Source organism: Telmatherina bonti (assembly GCF_933228915.1).
Source record: "Telmatherina bonti genome assembly, chromosome: 5".
In the NCBI taxonomy this organism is placed as follows: Eukaryota; Metazoa; Chordata; class Actinopteri; order Atheriniformes; family Telmatherinidae; genus Telmatherina; species Telmatherina bonti.
In genome coordinates, this window is record NC_136623.1 from 6,701,229 (window position 1) to 6,719,349 (window position 18,121).

Genomic DNA, 18,121 nt, shown 5'->3' on the forward strand with positions numbered 1-18,121 from the left:
AATGCTTCTGTCTTTTTGTTTCACATCACAGTGATTTAGAAGTTTAAACCTAAAAGTTAAGAAACTTCAGGTTTCTAAACTAGATGATCGGTGTTACAGTGTCAAATGATTTCACCTCGTACAACATGCAACTTCAACACTAGTATCATTGATTTCATGTATAATGTTCTTTCATTCCAACTCAGAAGCAAGTTTAGCATCCATGTAAGTATTTTTCTGAACTTTAGATGTGAGCAGAGCTGTGGATGATTGGTGGATGGGGTCTGTTCAGGCCAGTGGAGCTGACCAATCACAGCAAGCTGGGCCTAAATGTTTACAAATTATACTAACAGGAAGTAAGCTAGCAGTTAAATCGTTATAAAGACTGAAAACAGGCAGGAGGAAGATAAAAAAAATCAACCAATCCGTACATGTGATGGACACAAAGTAAGGCTTAATATCACTTTGGTCAAGTTATAGAGGACATAACTTAAAAAACATTGTTGCTGATCTGATCAACACATTTAAAAAGGAAATGTATTAGAAGGTAGAAAACATCTAAAAATGAAATAGAAGAGCTTTAACATAATAATAAAAAAGAAATAAAAACAATAACAAAAACCTGTTTTTTACACCCTAAATATGAAGCTGAAAGGTAAAAAAAAATGCTTTAAGTGGGAATTAAACCAGGCAACGAGAGAGAAGTCCGCACCGCCGCCAAGCTCTGTTGGGATGGAAGAAAAATATGGAAGTCTTTCAGTGATTAAATGATTAAAACAACTGGATAAATACCAGAGTAAAATTAAAATAAATGACCACTAAAAGATGTACCAATACATGTACCAAATATCACATCCAGACTGTTTATTTATTCAAAATCATTTTTGAATGAATTCAAATTCATTCATTTTCTGAACCACTTAATCCAATTCAGGGTCACGGGGAAGCTGGAGCCTATCCCAGCTGGCTTTGGGCGACAGGCAAGGTACACCCTGAACAGCTCGCCAGTCCATCGCAGGGCCACACAGAGAGACGAACAACCACTCACGCTCACACTCATTCCTAGGGGCAATTTAGAGTAACCAATTAAATCTTTGGATGGTGGGAGGAAGCCGGAGTACCCGGAGAGAACAGGGGGAACATGCAGAAAGGCCACTGACCAAACCCTCCCCAGCCAAGGATCAAACCAGTGACCCTCTTGCTGTGAGGCCACAGTGCTAACCACTGTGCTACTGTGGTTAGCAAGAAAAGCAGAGAAACATGCAGAATGAAAATGCTTCGGCTCCAGTATAGAACCCTGGGGGACTCCTCGGATGGTAACGGAGGGCGAAATGAAATGTCTGTCAATTTAACGCCAACACAAACAGGTATAAATTTATGGCAAACTAGCTGAAGAATAGCCGGCTAGCTTTGTTTTAACTCGGTAGAAAAGCAAAAAGAGAATTTTCCTGAAGATTTGATTTGACTGATCCAGACTAGAAGCTGCGATTGGAGGAGTTTTCATCTGAAAAGTGGAAAAATTCTCCTGCAGTGAAGCTTCAGGGAATTTACTGTCCGCAAGCCAACTTTATTCATCAAAAATGAAGACATCTTCAAATATTCTGTGTGGCTCTTGGACCTTCAGCTCCTCATCCGCCTCCATGGCAACAGAGCCCTTCACCTGCTCCTCCTCATCTTCCTCCTCACTCCACATCACTCCTCCACCCACGAATGGCCACTCCAGCTCCGTCAGCGTCTTCTCCGCCGTAACAATCTCTGCTTCCTTTTCAGGCCATGACCTCCTCTTCCACCCCTTCATCTCTGGTGGAGGTGGTGCCTTCATGATGGAGGCCGTATTCCTCGGCAGGCTGGGTATGCGGCGTTTCACCTTATGCTCCATCAACCAAGGTCCGCTGCTGAAGATTTGGGTCACTGACAAATAAAAATCATTTTACAAGTCTTGGTATATGACAGGAATGTTGCTATCAAACATAAGAAACAAAGTGAATTCCAGTCTAAATGACAAATACTGAGGAGCATAAAGTTTTCGGATAAACATGCTGTATTAAACGTCAGCTGAACTGAGGAGACCGATTGCTGCATTTTCCTCTCAATGAATTTAAAAATTCAGGCGAGGACTCACCTGTGGGTGCAGCGGAGCTACAACAGGAATCACAGCAGTCACACACAGAGTTGAAGCCAGACAGCTCCTCCCATCTGAGAAAACAGACATATTGACCTGAAGGGTTTAACGTTTCCTTTTAACATGACGTACAGCTGCTGGAAGACATTTCTATCTGGAAGAACTCAGAAAGTCGTCTTTTTTTTAACTTTGCAATGATTTGATTCCCTCTCCAACGCCGAGGGAACTTTTCGGAGGTCCGTTTGTCCCATTCTTCCTACAAGCGTCTTCAGGTGTCCAACAGTCATTTCATGTCAGGACTGCAGGGAGGCCGGTCCAGAACCCGTACCCTCCTCATCCTCATCCATTCTCCTGTAATGTAGCAAAATGTGGATCATCTTACTGAAAGCGGCACAGACGTCTGCTACAAGACCCCGATCCGACCCCCATACCGCCACAGGACCCCCATCTGACCCCCGTACCGCCACAGGACCCCCATCTGACCCCTGTACCGCCACAGGACCCCCATCTGACCCCTGTACCGCCACAGGACCCCCATCTGACCTCTGTACCGCCACAGGACCCCCATCTGACCCCCGTACCGCCACAGGACCCCCATCTGACCCCTGTACCGCCACAAGACCCCCATCTGACCCCTGTACCGCCACAGGACCCCCATCTGACCCCTGTACCGCCACAAGACCCCCATCTGACCCCTGTACCGCCACAAGACCCCCATCTGACCCCTGTACCGCCACAAGACCCCCATCTGACCTCTGTACCGCCACAGGACCCCCATCTGACCCCCGTACCGCCACAGGACCCCCATCTGACCCCCGTACCGCCACAGGACCCCCATCTGACCCCCGTACCGCCACAGGACCCCCATCTGACCCCTGTACCGCCACAGGACCCCCATCTGACCCCTGTACCGCCACAGGACCCCCATCTGACCTCTGTACCGCCACAGGACCCCCATCTGACCCCCGTACCGCCACAGGACCCCCATCTGACCCCTGTACCGCCACAAGACCCCCATCTGACCCCTGTACCGCCACAGGACCCCCATCTGACCCCCGTACCGCCACAGGACCCCCATCTGACCCCCGTACCGCCACAGGACCCCCATCTGACCCCTGTACCGCCACAAGACCCCCATCTGACCCCTGTACCGCCACAGGACCCCCATCTGACCTCTGTACCGCCACAAGACCCCCATCTGACCCCTGTACCGCCACAGGACCCCCATCTGACCCCCGTACCGCCACAGGACCCCCATCTGACCCCTGTACCGCCACAAGACCCCCATCTGACCCCCGTACCGCCACAAGACCCCCATCTGACCCCTGTACCGCCACAAGACCCCCATCTGACCCCTGTACCGCCACAAGACCCCCATCTGACCCCTGTACCGCCACAAGACCCCCATCTGACCCCTGTACCGCCACAAGACCCCCATCTGACCCCTGTACCGCCACAGGACCCCCATCTGATCCCTGTACCGCCACAGGACCCCCATCTGACCTCTGTACCGCCACAAGACCCCCATCTGACCTCTGTACCGCCACAGGACCCCCATCTGACCCCTGTACCGCCACAGGACCCCCATCTGACCCCTGTACCGCCACAAGACCCCCATCTGACCTCTGTACCGCCACAGGACCCCCATCTGACCCCCGTACCGCCACAGGACCCCCATCTGACCCCTGTACCGCCACAAGACCCCCATCTGACCCCTGTACCGCCACAAGACCCCCATCTGACCCCTGTACCGCCACAAGACCCCCATCTGACCTCTGTACCGCCACAAGACCCCCATCTGACCTCTGTACCGCCACAGGACCCCCATCTGACCCCTGTACCGCCACAGGACCCCCATCTGACCTCTGTACCGCCACAGGACCCCCATCTGACCTCTGTACCGCCACAAGACCCCCATCTGACCCCTGTACCGCCACAAGACCCCCATCTGACCCCTGTACCGCCACAAGACCCCCATCTGACCCCTGTACCGCCACAGGACCCCCATCTGACCCCTGTACCGCCACAAGACCCCCATCTGACCTCTGTACCGCCACAGGACCCCCATCTGACCCCCGTACCGCCACAGGACCCCCATCTGACCCCTGTACCGCCACAAGACCCCCATCTGACCCCTGTACCGCCACAAGACCCCCATCTGACCCCTGTACCGCCACAGGACCCCCATCTGACCCCTGTACCGCCACAAGACCCCCATCTGACCCCTGTACCGCCACAAGACCCCCATCTGACCCCTGTACCGCCACAAGACCCCCATCTGACCTCTGTACCACCACAGGACCCCCATCTGACCTCTGTACCGCCACAAGACCCCCATCTGACCCCTGTACCGCCACAAGACCCCCATCTGACCCCTGTACCGCCACAAGACCCCCATCTGACCCCTGTACCGCCACAAGACCCCCATCTGACCCCTGTACCGCCACAAGACCCCCATCTGACCTCTGTACCGCCACAAGACCCCCATCTGACCCCCGTACCGCCACAAGACCCCCATCTGACCCCCGTACCGCCACAGGACCCCCATCTGACTTTTGTACCATCCAAGAACTGGAGACGTTTGGACTTCCTCCAGACGAGGGTCTAACAGAGATCTGGATCCTGACTGGTCTAACAACAGCTGCTTCTGGAACCCTGGACCAGGTTTACATGCAGCTTCTCTCTGTGAACGTAACTCTGTATCGTAAAGCTTGATGAAGGTTTCCATGGTAACCCCTGTCCATCAGCTGGTAACGATGACGGTGGTTCTGGATCACGAAGTCCAGATTAGATCTGCTCTCTGGTCCTTCACACTGAAATGATGATATTTTGCAGCGCAAAGAGAGAAAAGCAGAAATTCCTTCCAGACTTCTCTGAGGAACTGAAGATCCTCCGAACACCTTCCCTCCTCATGTCTCAGCCTGGCATGAAGACGTTTCTCCCAAACACAGCAGCAGCTGTTAGCGTCACCTTCTCATCTCAGGTCGGAGTGGAAAACAGGCCTGAGATGCAGGAACACTCTTTACTTTTCTCCTCCATCTGTGGAAAACTCACCTTTTGGATGTAGTGTTGTAGCTGCAGGACTTGGCTGTGGGTGTGGGGAGCAAACTTCCAGCCGACATGTTGCAGTGCATGTAGAGCTGCTGAACAGGACAAAGTCACGCTTTTCCTTCAGGTATTTAAACACGAGCAGAGACGTGAACACTCACCTGACCGGCCAGCCCTCGCAGCAGCGAGGAATCCACGGAGAGTCTCACCACGTTGCTTCTGTATGGGATGAACTTAGAGACGCTGTCCTCTCTTTTAACGGCACATCTGTCATCAGGAGGACAGAAAAGGGACCTTAACGCCGGCTCGGGGGCCTTTGCTTCTGTAAAATGCCAGACGTGGATTACCCAAAGTGTTTCACGACTGAAACCTGCGGCGTGGACGTGTGGGACTTGTCAGGAGTCACAAAGCAGGTGTGGACGTAAAGTCTCTGACCGGGGGACAGAGCTGGGGCCTCGGCCTCGACGTAAAGCGGCTCCCCGAGCATCACGCGATCTGAGGGAGAAAGCTTCTCCCAGCGAGCTGAGAGGCAGAAGGAAGCCGTCAGGAAACAGCTGCAGCTCAAACAATCCAGCTTTCCAGTTGGTTCTTTATTCATTTCAGACATTTACATGTTTGTACATGCATGCTTTGGTTTTAAAAGACAATATTGTCACGCTTTTCGGTTCGATTAAAACCACGTTTTATCAACCTGTTGTCTAATGAATCGTCCAAGCAGGAGGAGAAACAGTCAGCTGTGACTTCCATCCCAATCTGCTGGTTGATTTTAACAACAACAACAGTTTAAATGCAGTTCTTCTCAAACTGGGGGGGTCACCGCACATTCATGTAAAACATACAGCCAATAATTATCAAAGAAATGTGAGGATTTTTATCAGGAGTGTCTAAATTTAAACATTAATGCAGATAAATCAGAGAAATTATCACCTTTATTTTAAACACATTAACGAATAAACATTAATGAAAAAAAACTCTGAATTTGGTACAAACACTGCATGTTATCTTGGAGGTCAAGGCTGAACTGGTTGGAGAATTGATGGTTCAGAGAAATCAGCATGCAGTGAATTCAGCAGTTTGACAACAGCTGCGTTTACCACAGACCACACGTAATACGTGGAAGTAGCTGCTGTAAAACCTGCAGTTCCTGACCTGTTCGCAGTCACCTGGATCTTCTCAGAGCCAGAACTTTTTATTGTTTACCTTTATTTAGAAGTCAACTGAGAACCAGAAGCAGCAACAAAACATCCACTTCCAAAACGCAGCAGTCAAACGAGAAAATGTCAAATACAAAACACAAAAACACTTTTTCCAGCAGCAGAGGAGCCTCGGACTGAGGAGCAGCAGTGTGGTTGTGGTTCGGGTCGTGGACCCGCTCTACAGGTTCTTCCCAGGTCCTGGAGGGGGCACGGGAGTTCGCCCAATCAGAACGCCCAACCAGCCTACATGGGCTTTGTGCACCTGGAAAAGGCGTCCCACCAGGTATGTGGGGGGTGGTCCAGGAGTTTGGAGGACTGGACTCCTGTCCGGTCCCTGTAGAACTAGTGTCAGAACTTGGTCCACATTGCCAGCAGTGATTCTGATGAGTTTTTCCAGTGAGAGTTGGACTCTGGGATCCAGTTTTGGTGGTCTCAGGATCAGGTCTCTTGCAGATGACGTGGTCCTGTTGGCTTCATCTAGCCGTGATCTGAGCGTGAAGCAGCTGGGATTAGAATCAGCACCTGTAAATCTGAGACCATGTTCCTCATCCGGAACAAGGTCCGGCCCCAAGTGGAGGTCCAGTACCTCAGGGTCTTGTTTAGGAGCGAGGGAAGGATCGGCATCGGATCGGTGCAACGTCTGCAGTGACCCAACAGCGCCGCTCTGTCTCGGTGAAGAAGGACAATGTTCACAAAGAACATGTGATTACACGCGACTCACGTGTTCACAAGTGTCCAACACATGTCAGAGACGTGTAAAACGCGTGTAGACGGCGAGCCATGCGCATGTGGTTGTTGTTTTAGTGACAAAACAATCAGCGTGCGTTGCAGCAGCTGTTAACGTGCAGGATTGTAGCTAACAAGCTAATCTGCATCTGCTGGTAGGTTTGCCGGCAGGTAAACAGGAATACACAACAATAAAACAACATGTTTGCAGAATAGAAAAGAATAAAACATAAAATAAAAAATAAATATTTACATGTTAACAGTGATCACAAAACTGGTTCATTTGCAGCCAACATGAAGCTGAAAATGTGGGACAAAGTGGTTCCTAAGAAACCAAGACAGGATCACTGAATAAAAATATTTATTGGTTTTGGAAATAAAATATTAATAATTAGATTAAATATTCACTTTTTAAGAAACAGCAGAGAAACTTTCTCCAAATAATTCATGAAAAATAATTTAATTTTTATTAAAATTCTGGAAAAATTATAAACATGCAGTTTACTATTAATTATCATTATCATAATCGTTATTGTTATTGTTGTCATTGTTGTTATTATCAATAATAATAATAATAACTTAATAGTCATAATTCAAATAGAATAGATGATATAAAAAGGTCTACTGTTACTTTTCATACTTTCACATAAAAAAAAGTTTATTTACTACATCTGAAAATGTTTGTTGTATAAAATAATTCCGCTTTTTGCAGGAAAAACCTGGCAGAACTGTGGAAATGATAAATATTGATGCAGGCTCACCGGTTCGTGCTGTCAGGATGAATTTATCTGCTTTCTGCGTTTCTTTGAAGACCTTTTGCATCTGCACCTCTGGTGTGTGAGCAGCTGTGTACGAGTACAGATATCTGAGCAGAAACACATTTTTATAAGAATTACAAACATGTCAAATAATTGTAAGATTATAAAGAAGTTTGTGCAGAAGCATCACTGGTCTGGATCCAGTCTCACCTGTTAAAATAACATCCGACAGGCAGGCTGAAGGGTGCAGTTCGCCTGACTGGTCCTTGCGGTGCTGGGGGGTCATAATGCAGGACGTTAAAGTAGACCATCCGGTTAGAAACCACCTGAAAAGAAGCAATTTGCAGTTTTTCTGCGGGTTTACGGCCGTGCAGTCTAAACGACAACAGCTTAATCATGTTTGTTTTGCTTATTTTCAGTCTGTTTGCAGGCAAACGAGCAAATCATCGAACATGAAGCAGAAATGTGTTCCTGGAGATGATCAGCAGTTTAAATGAACAGAGAAAGTTCAGAAAGTTCAGCTGCAGCACACATTCCCGTTGTTGTCTGGAGAAACTTTGGTGTTTTAAGGTCGGACCACATAAAAAGATGGGTGGAGCCAGGGGTGCAGCACCAAATTTTGGGTCCTGTACACTCTCAATGTCAGTGGGCCCCTATCCACTTGGCCTACTTATCCTCAAATACCTAAAACATTGGGCTACATCTGGTTTGTGTACTAACATTTGGATCCATGACACAAATTTGCAAATTTTGATTTAAAAACATTTATTCTAAAACAAGAGAAAAGGAGATAACTGCACACTCAGGATCCAATCAAATAAGCTAAATTATTTTTGTATTGAGAACATAAAGCAGAAACGAACAGAAAAATGTGGAAAAAAAGAAGTTGTGACTGGTTTCAAAGGCCTATGTCCTCTTATTAATAGTGCCTGCAATAGCATTAAAAAAAAGTCAACTGTCAAATTGTTCTTCAGCTTGCAGAAAAAGAAATAAAGCCTTGCTGACACAAGATGTAAATATGTCATTTACATCCCAGGAAATGCCCACTGACGGTCTTTTTGTTTGCAAAGTCACTAAAAAGGTCTGCAAAGTCCCATTGTTTAGCTAATTGGTTTTCAACTGACAGAAAGGGGAGGCTGTTTAGTCTCTCCTGGCCCATTGTCCATCTGAGGTAGGTCTTAACCAGCTTCAACTTGCTGAAAGGCAAAAAGGTTTTAAACTGTTATTCAGCCACATTAAGAGGAATAGCTAATTGTTTTTCTATGTTCTCACCAGACACCTATCTCTCTCTCATCTATCTAGGGCAAAATATATGGTAAAATTCATAATCACAATTATTTTTTATTGATATTGAGATCACAGCTTTTTAACGTGATTATTCATTGGCTTTTGTAACATCATGAATTTATTGAGCATTGATGACAGCTTTTAAGCAACATGATGCACTGCTAAGGCTTTTACCAGACAAAAATGATGAATTGCTTTCTTGCTTTATTAATATATTACTAGTGTGCACTTGAGCCTACATTGGTAGTGGTAGGCTATTTGCATGTTGATACATGCAGCAGAAATATTGCTAGGTGGATCATTTATTAAGTCTCAGCACAGAGTTTTACTTTCGGCTCTGCTGTTAGTAGATAGCATGCTACAAAAAGATGGACAGAGCCTTCGGCAGTTAAAAGTGAAGCCTATGCGGAAGTGCATAAAACTGCAGTTCCTCCTTCATCCACTAGGGGCTCCAAAAGAGAGCGAATCCCCATAGACTCCCATGTTAAAAAGACCAACTTCACAGCAGAAATAAACATGTTTACAGCAGGAATAAACATGTTTACATCCTGGTACAAAAATCCATTTTAGGTTTAATAGGTCAGGTTTACCTTCATGACAACTGTGGGGGGAGTGAAGTTTTTTCTAACTCGCCCGTTTAAGAGTAATTTAATCTCGAAATTTGGCATATTCAGGGGCGTGTTTGTCAAGGCATCGGGTACCTGTCAATCTTTTGATTGACAGGTACCCGATCTCCTGCTTCTAGTAAGAAGAACGTAGAACAACCGCGGTTTTTAGCTAGTTGTGACTTAGCTTTAGCCTGCTTACCTCCGTTAGCTGGTTAGCTCCTGTTAGCTCCTGTTATCTCCAGGTTAGCTTGGTTAGCTCTCAGCTAGAGGCAGCTCAGAGTTCGCTAGATGTCAATCATCCACCATGACGCTCACAGCCCCCCTCTCAGCTCCGCCTCTTTGCCCATATTTGTATTTTCCGGGTGAGACGACACGCATGACGCTGCCAAGATGGTGATGGTAGGAACCGCCCACCGAGCTTCAATTCAGCTCTTCAGAAACCTACGGGTGACGTCACGGAGGCTCCGCCCATCTCTCTATGCAGAGTCTATGGCTCCACATCAACCCTACCACGTTCTTGATCATGATGCAGAACTCACATCATCATCATCATCATCATATTACTGACTGCCTACATGGGAAGAATAAACACCTTATGAAGTGAATGCAGAATCCAGAAATCTGAAATGACGACTGTACAGGTAAATCAGCTGTAATATTGATCCTTCCCGCCTTTTCTCATCTCGTATTGATTATTGTTTTTACTCATTTTAATCAAAGCGACTCAACAGGCTTCAGTTTGTGCAGAACTCTGCCACCAGGTGTTTGACAGGTAGGCCCAGAACAGTCCCCATCACCTCTCTCTTATCAAGTCTTTACTGCCTACCAGTCAGATTTCAATTTGACTTTAAAATGTTTGTTTTGACTTTCCGGTCTTTACGTAACCCAAGATTTGGTGCAATCAGTTGGTCTCTATTAGCTAGGCTGTTTATGAATTGTCTGGAACTGATATGTCTGTAAAGGCGACAGTGTTGTGAACTGGCGCTACACAAATAAAGCTGAATTGAAAAAAAATGAATAAGATGACCACTTTAGTTGAAATAACTTTGCATTTCCTTCATTTTGCATCCCTCCCCTCTTTTTTTTTTTTTTTTTTTTTTTAAATAAAAAAGGGTATAAAAGAAGTAAAAAGGTCTTGTTTTCATGCACCACTGTTTCCCCAGCTGTCTCCCCAGTCTGGGCCCCCTGATCAGAAGTTTTCTAGACTCGCCCCTGGATGATGTGAGACTTGGTCACGCGGGACTCACCGTGCGTTTGGTTCCACACATGCTGAGCTCGTACTCAAAATAAAGATGATCCTCCGTAGATCTGCTGACTCGGCACGTCCCCAGTCTTAGATGAGAGTCAGGTTCTCCTGCGCCAAAAATCCTCCTTCCCACCTGCACGCGCATCATGTTGCGCTCGCAGGAGGTCCTCACGGGGCCGCGTGACACGCTGCTGGACCGAACCGGGGAGAAGTGTCCCCCCCCCACCAGAGACACGTCCGAGTCCACAACCACGGGGAGGCGGAGGTAGTTCTGCTTGCTGTGAACTCTCCTCATCAGGACCTGAGATGTTCGGTTTAAAGCCTGGGGGGCCGGGGGGCCTCCGTCTGCGTGGGCCGGGGGGCCTCCGTCTGCGTGGGCCGGAGGGGCCTGGGGGGGCGGGGGGCCTCCGTCTGCGTGGGCCGGGGGGCCTCCGTCTGCGTGGGCCGGAGGGGCCTGGGGGGCCGGAGGGCCTCCGTCTGCGTGGGCCGGAGGGGCCTGGGGGGGCGGGGGGCCTCCGTCTGCGGGGGCCACCAGGAGGAAGAAGAGCAGGTAGACCATGTCCAGAGCTCACATAAAACACTGCTATTCAATAAAACTCAGCCCAGTTCTCATGGTAGGAGCACTGGCAGGTTCCCAGTTGGGGTCAATCAGGCCCACCTGGCGCTGCTGGTGAAGCGGACACGCGCACATTAGCGCCACCTGCAGGCTGGTCGTCAGACAACATGCAGGAACCTGAAAATAAACTCCGTTTCAGCTTGAAACTTTCTGTGAACAGAGAATCTGCAATAAGATCCAGTTAATCCACATTCTGGATTCTTTAATCTGATTACAGAATTATTGCAAAGTTCTGTAAACATCTGAATATTTACCTCGTCATATTTTATCTGTTTATCCGTTTGTGTTCGAGATAACTCCAGAAGTTCTGGATGGAGTTCCATGAAATTTTCAGGACTTGTTGGAGACGTGAAAAGGAAGAACCTTTGGTGGTGATCCGGATCCGTTTGGATCCAGGAACTTTTTAAAGGCGATTTGCGCTCTCTGAGTGTTTCACTAGTTTGTTCTGTAAACACCAGGATCAAGTCTTTTATCTGGAAAAAACACATCTTGTCTTCATTTTTCCTTCCTTTTCTTTCTTCTTCTAGTTTTCCTTCTGTCTCTTCATTTCAGTCCAGTCCGAGTGTCTGACCGTTTTCTTGCTTCCGGTTTGTAGGCCTCTAAACTCTGGGACATGAATCTTTGAAACATTAAAAGGCTCCTAACTGAAGGGATGAGCCAGAGTTGTGCCAACATCATGGAGCTGAAACAGTTCTTTCTTTTCTTTTTGTTGGTACAAACTAAAACCTGTTTGTTCCCATTTCCTAGACAGCAGCAAAGGTCCGACAGAAAACAGGATTTTAGCTGCAACAAGGCGATTTCCAAACAGCTTTTAGCTGAAACTCGGCGTATCTCAGCCTGGAGGCAGAAACTGGAGACGTGGAGGACAAAAGAAGAAGAGCCTGGACTGCAGAACTCTCTAGTCCAGCAAAGACCTGAACCAGGACTGAAAGATGCATCTGGACCTTCAGCTGATCCATGATGGCCGAAGCCTTGTCAGAAATGACTCAAGAACTGGACTGAAGTTCTCCAGGATCCTTCAGGGATCCTGGAGAACTGTTCCGACCAGAGAAAACTTCTCTTAGAGGATCCAGACTCTGTTGAAGCTTCATAGAACCAGACAAAATGCTGTTTTTATGTCATGTTGTGCTCATATGTCTTCATCCCCTTTCATTAAAGAAAAGGCTGAATTTACAACATTCACTCAAATAACTGGAGAATTAAAAAAGGAACAAGAACTAAAAATTAGCAAAAACATAATTTAGTAATATAAGACACTGTTTTTTCATTTAATTGAGTTGAAGAAAAAAAAAAACCAAACAAACAAATGTGTCCTGGACAAATGAGAGACTTTTCTGTTGAACAGTGGGACAAAATACCTGTCAACAGGTGCAGAAGTCTGACTGAGAGGAACAGAAAACACCTGACTGGAGCGGAAACATTAAAGGATTCTTCAACTAAATATTACTTTATGACTGATGGAATATGGAATAAATTATCTTATTTGTTTGCTTTTTAAAAAAAATATTTCTATTGAACCAAAATTAGAAAATAATGTCATGATTTTCATAAAATGTTTATTTATTATAACTTTAGTTAATTTCAGCTTATTTTACAGGCAGCTGTTTTTTTTTCCCTTCTTTAATGAAAGTGGGTGAATAAATATGAGCACAACTGTACATATTTCCAGGTATGTTTTGAACAGCTTGTAAAGAAATGAGGAATTCCTCGAAACGTTTGTCCACCTCCGTTTGTAAAACATGGAAGAAGCTCTGCGTCAATCCTTCCTTCTGGTAAACAAAAAGGAGGAAAACAAACACACATTCTGTAAAATCACACAGAAGTGTCGCACAGCTTGTGCATCTGAAATCCTTTGTGCTAAAACAGGTTTTACTGGATTAAAAGTGAAGATTAAAAGAAGTCTAAAAGATGCACGAAGCCAGCTGGAATTCTGCACAAATCATTTTATTTATTGACTCATTTAAAGACCTTTATTTTGAAATGTTAGTTGCTTCATGACAATCCAAAGACAAAATGCTCGCTTCATCAAGTTACAGATTCAACCCAGACAGCCTTGTTTAGACATTTTTATGGAGACTAATGAGCAGCGGAGCGTCCGTCCAGCAACGGGACTTTTATCATCAGCAGCAGCATGAAGCAGCTTTCAGCCAAAGGAAACCAAAGCAGCAACGTCGCAAACTAGTTATCACCTAGTGGACATCCTGCTAAACTCCCAGCGTTTGGGTTCATTATGAGCCAACACTGAAGATCAAACCTTTCAAATGTTAAATACTAAATAATGATAATAAACTCCAGGATTCCATACGTGACATGTATGAAATGTGATTTATGTAAATTTAGCACAAAAGGAGGGAAATTTGTGTTTGATTCTCTCTTTTAGTCACATAAAATGTTTTTTATGAGTGGTTGGGAAGGCTGATGCGTCTCCTTCCAGGAAGAAGCGGTCAGGATGGCCTCTCTGTGGAAGAAGATTCTTCTGCTGGTGTTTTCCTCGCAGACTGATACCTGAGAGCAGGAAACTGGTCAGAACGAGATTCCAGTTCTGATCTCCATCTCTGCTCTCAGAGCCTCCAGCTTCACAGACGACCTCCAGGATTTAGGTTGGAAATGAGCAGACCAGAACCCAGCTGGACTCATGTGGGATCAGCAACAGAACCGCACTGTGGGGGGCATCCCATTCTGCAGCAGCTGTGGCTGCAGAATGGGATGCCCCCCGCAGCTACTGGTGACTGGACTGGTGCCCAGTTGTTGATTTCCACAGAGTTTCCACTGATCTGCAACGCCAGCTGAGGAGAAGCAAAAACACACATTTCTCTGCTTTTTGTGCCTCGTTTTAAACCTGACTGACCTTTATAAAATCAGACATTTATTATATTATATTATGCTTTGCTCTTATTTCATATTGACAGAAATGCTATGTAGCAGGGGCGGGACGATTGAATCAAAAAATCAAAAATTGGGATTTTTTGCTTCACAATTTTTTGTTGAAAAAATATTTGTTTTTTTCAAATAAATAAAATTAATCCACTCTAAAATGTTTGTCTTTTTTATTGTTTTAATTGATCTTTTTACTTGTCTTCTTGAGCGTTTGAGCAGCAGAATGATGGTCGGCTACTGGATTGTTTTTTCCTCATTAAAATCAAGAAAAATGACGAGAAAAAAATGTTTTTGAAATTTTTTTTTTAGTTTTTAATCTACAAAAATCAGCAATATAGAAGAATTGTGAAAGTTGAAATTTAAATCGAATTGGCACCCAGAAAACCGAATCGTGAGGAAAGCGTATCGTCACAGTTCTACTATGTAGGGGTGAAGATAAGGTGGGGGGGTTAAACTGACAAAGACAGTCATTAATTATAATTAAAAAGCAGATTAACATGAAGAGAAAATGTTTCTCTTTTCCTTTGAACAATGAGAATAAAAATCTGTTATTTTCAGTTAATAAAATAAAAGCAACAGTGTGACGGTGAGATGTGAAATGATCATGTGACCATTCCCAGAGCCGGCCATGGCTCCTCAGGTTTCCTTCCACACAGCAGCAGCTCCTGCAGGAGGCCACAGGGTGAAATCCTCCTGTTTCCCAACATAAAGTAAATAAAGCTCCAACGTGCAGACCGGAGCAGCAGACTGCAGACTGCTTCAGGCCTGAAGGATGTTTCTGTGTTCACCAAGCCGAGCCGACAGCCAGCAGGGGGATCACCGCTGCAGTCCAGCGCGGGAACGCAGGCCTGGCGGCGCCGTTACACAGGTGTGTGTTGCAGCACTCATTGGTGAAGGTGAAGTTGAGTCCCATGGTGTATTTTTCCCCCGTCACTCCACACAGGGCGGGCAGGACGCAGCTTTTCTCATACAGCACCACGCGGAAGTCTCCTGAAAGTTCATCAGAAACATGAGTGGCAGAACACACACACACACACACACACACACACCCCTCTAGGAGCCCAGCACCAGCCTCTCTCGCTTCTGTTTCTCAGTTTTGATTCATCTCAGGGCTGTTTTGCTGGCAGGTGGATGCAGCTCACCTTTCTGGCCCACAGCTCGGCTGGACAGGCACAGCTGCCCGGGGGGGCACTTCAGAGGGAACCGGATGCAGTCCAGAGGCGAGATGGCGGGAAACACACAGGTGTAACAGAAGAGAGGAACTGCAGGGACAAACCGGAGGGTTAAACGCGGAGAAGTGGGAGGAAGTGTGAGAACACCTCGCGTCGTCAAGAACCTGCAGAGACATCTTCACCTCGTGGAACACCACAGTTTCTGTTCACGTTGCATCATGGTGGGATGAACTGGTCACGCCCCAGTAAACCTGCTGCATCACATGACCAGCAGCTGTCCTCGCTTCATCTCACCATCACTAGCTACGACCCACTGAGGACAACCAGTAGCTCCCAGTCCGTGGCTCCCAGTCCGTGTCTCCCAGTCCGTGTCTCCCAGTCAGTGTCTCCCAGTCCGTGTCTCCCAGTCCGTGGCTCCCAGTCCGTGTCTCCCAGTCCGTGTCTCCCAGTCAGTGTCTCCCAGTCCGTGTCTCCCAGTCCGTGGCTCCCAGTCCGTGTCTCCCAGTCCGTGTCTCCCAGTCCGTGTCTCCCAGTCAGTGTCTCCCAGTCCGTGTCTCCCAGTCCGTGTCTCCCAGTCCGTGTCTCCCAGTCAGTGTCTCCCAGTCCGTGTCTCCCAGTCCGTGTCTCCCAGTCCGGTCCTCGCCAGCCTGCCTCTCCTGCAGGTTTTACATGTTTTTCTGTTTCAGCTGAGTTCACCTAAACGACTCATTGTGCAAAACAAACATGAAGCTGTTGGATTAGAGTCAATCAGGTGTGTTGGAGCAGGGAAACATCTAAAACCTGCTGGACTGGAGTTAACCCTGGGTCACCCGTCCTGGTTTAACTAGTCTCTGTTCTCCTGAAACCGCTGTGATTGGCCGGTCTGCTGGAACCCAGGCCAGTCCGAACTGAAACCTAGAGCGGTCCATGCTGGGTAACTCACAGGTAACTCTGGCTGCAACAACTGTTTGTTTTTCTTGTTTGCTTTACTTGTATTTTTCCTTCCTAAACCGAACCACAACACCTCGCTGCGGGGAAAAGACGATGTTCTGGTCACATGGGAGCTGCTGGAAACCAGCATCATGAGTCTACTGGTGCAGAAAACCGCCGTCCAGTCTCAGATTTGGGATTGTTTCACAGGAATACGCTGCAGTTTGTAACAGAGATGCACATATTCTAGGCTTCATGTGTCTATGATTGGTTTGTTTCACCGTGTTTATCTGTATTAATCTGTTATGTTTATGTTTACTATAACTGCAGCAAAACACCACACCGTCCGCTCAGCTGAGAAAACATCTGGACCTGATATTGTGCCGTTTGGTGAAATCCGTCTCTGCGGTTCTGGTGGCATCTCCTCAACTCTTTAACTTTCATACCAACAAACAGCCAGAGGAAAATGTTTCTCTGTGTTTTTCTGCCAGTTTTGGACAAGAATAAACAGAATAAATGTTTTTCAGCAATGTTACAAAGAAGCGAATGTAACAACAGTGTAACAGTCGTGTTATAACAAACGTTTAGTTGGGTTTTACACACCCAAACCACTTGGTAGTGATGCTCTTCTTCTTTTTTTTCAAAAAAGAAATTCATCAGTCACTGCAAATTTTCCTCCACCAAATGGCAGACCAGGACCTTAAAGGGTTAAAACAAGACTGAAACTAAAGGATTTTAACAATTTTCCAAGAATTGCTTCCAGTTTTTTTAAAAAAAAAAACCCTGTGTAAAGCATGTGGTAAAATACGACCGACTGCAGTATTTGCTGTACTTTTACACACACAACTGTGTGTTTTGCGTACTTACCTGCAGCTGGAAGTAAACTCAGCAGAAGCAGCGGGTGAAGAAGCTTCGCCATCGCTTCCAGTTTCTCTTCCGGCAGCTGGAGTCTTCTTGTTAAAACGAGTCAGCGATGGTCATGTTGGGCGTTAGAACCAGCAGCAGGCAGATCAGCTGGGATTTATCAGCTTCATGCGGAGATCTGAAGGAAATCTCTGCTTTTTCCAAATATCTGCAGGAATCTCCACACCCCCGCGCTTCTGATTCAATTATGCTGTTAGTGAGCTGGTTTTGACAGTGAGTCTGCAGAAGAGCCAGCATTTGCTGCCCTGCAGAGAATACCTCCATTCAGACTGCAGAGAACCACCAGCGCTCTGCTAGAACGTTATTCCTGCTCTAGATTCAAATCTGCATTCATGAGCTGCTGTTTGGCTTTTTCTCTCTGTAAAGAACGGCATCAGAAGTTGGCTGAACTGAGACTGCCTAAAAATGGAGCAGGTTTATTAAATCATGGCTTATTTCTTAATGAAAGACGTTGAGTTAGGTGGGAGGGCTGTCAAGTGACCTTACGGTCCCATGACTCCAGGAGCTGGATGCCAGAACAGTGCCGCTGTTGATGGAAAACATGCTAAAGTCACAGATTTCCCTTCTAAGACCGCTTCTCTTCACTGAACAGCAGCCTGTGGATTCATGTTAAACACTAATTATTCAGTTTTATGAGTAAATAAAAAGATCTC

General features: G+C 46.4%; 1 protein-coding gene across 1 annotated transcript; it reads right to left on the minus strand.

The window, feature by feature from the left end:
- Positions 1 to 15,247: 15,247 nt before the first annotated feature.
- On the minus strand, positions 15,248 to 17,463 carry LOC306755959 (uncharacterized protein; the record flags this gene model as incomplete). Its single annotated transcript, XM_079240549.1, has 3 exons — positions 15,248 to 15,453; positions 15,606 to 15,725; positions 17,412 to 17,463. 3 exons carry the CDS (start codon positions 17,461 to 17,463, stop codon positions 15,248 to 15,250), a joined length of 378 nt encoding a protein of 125 aa, XP_079096675.1.
- Positions 17,464 to 18,121: the final 658 nt, after the last annotated feature.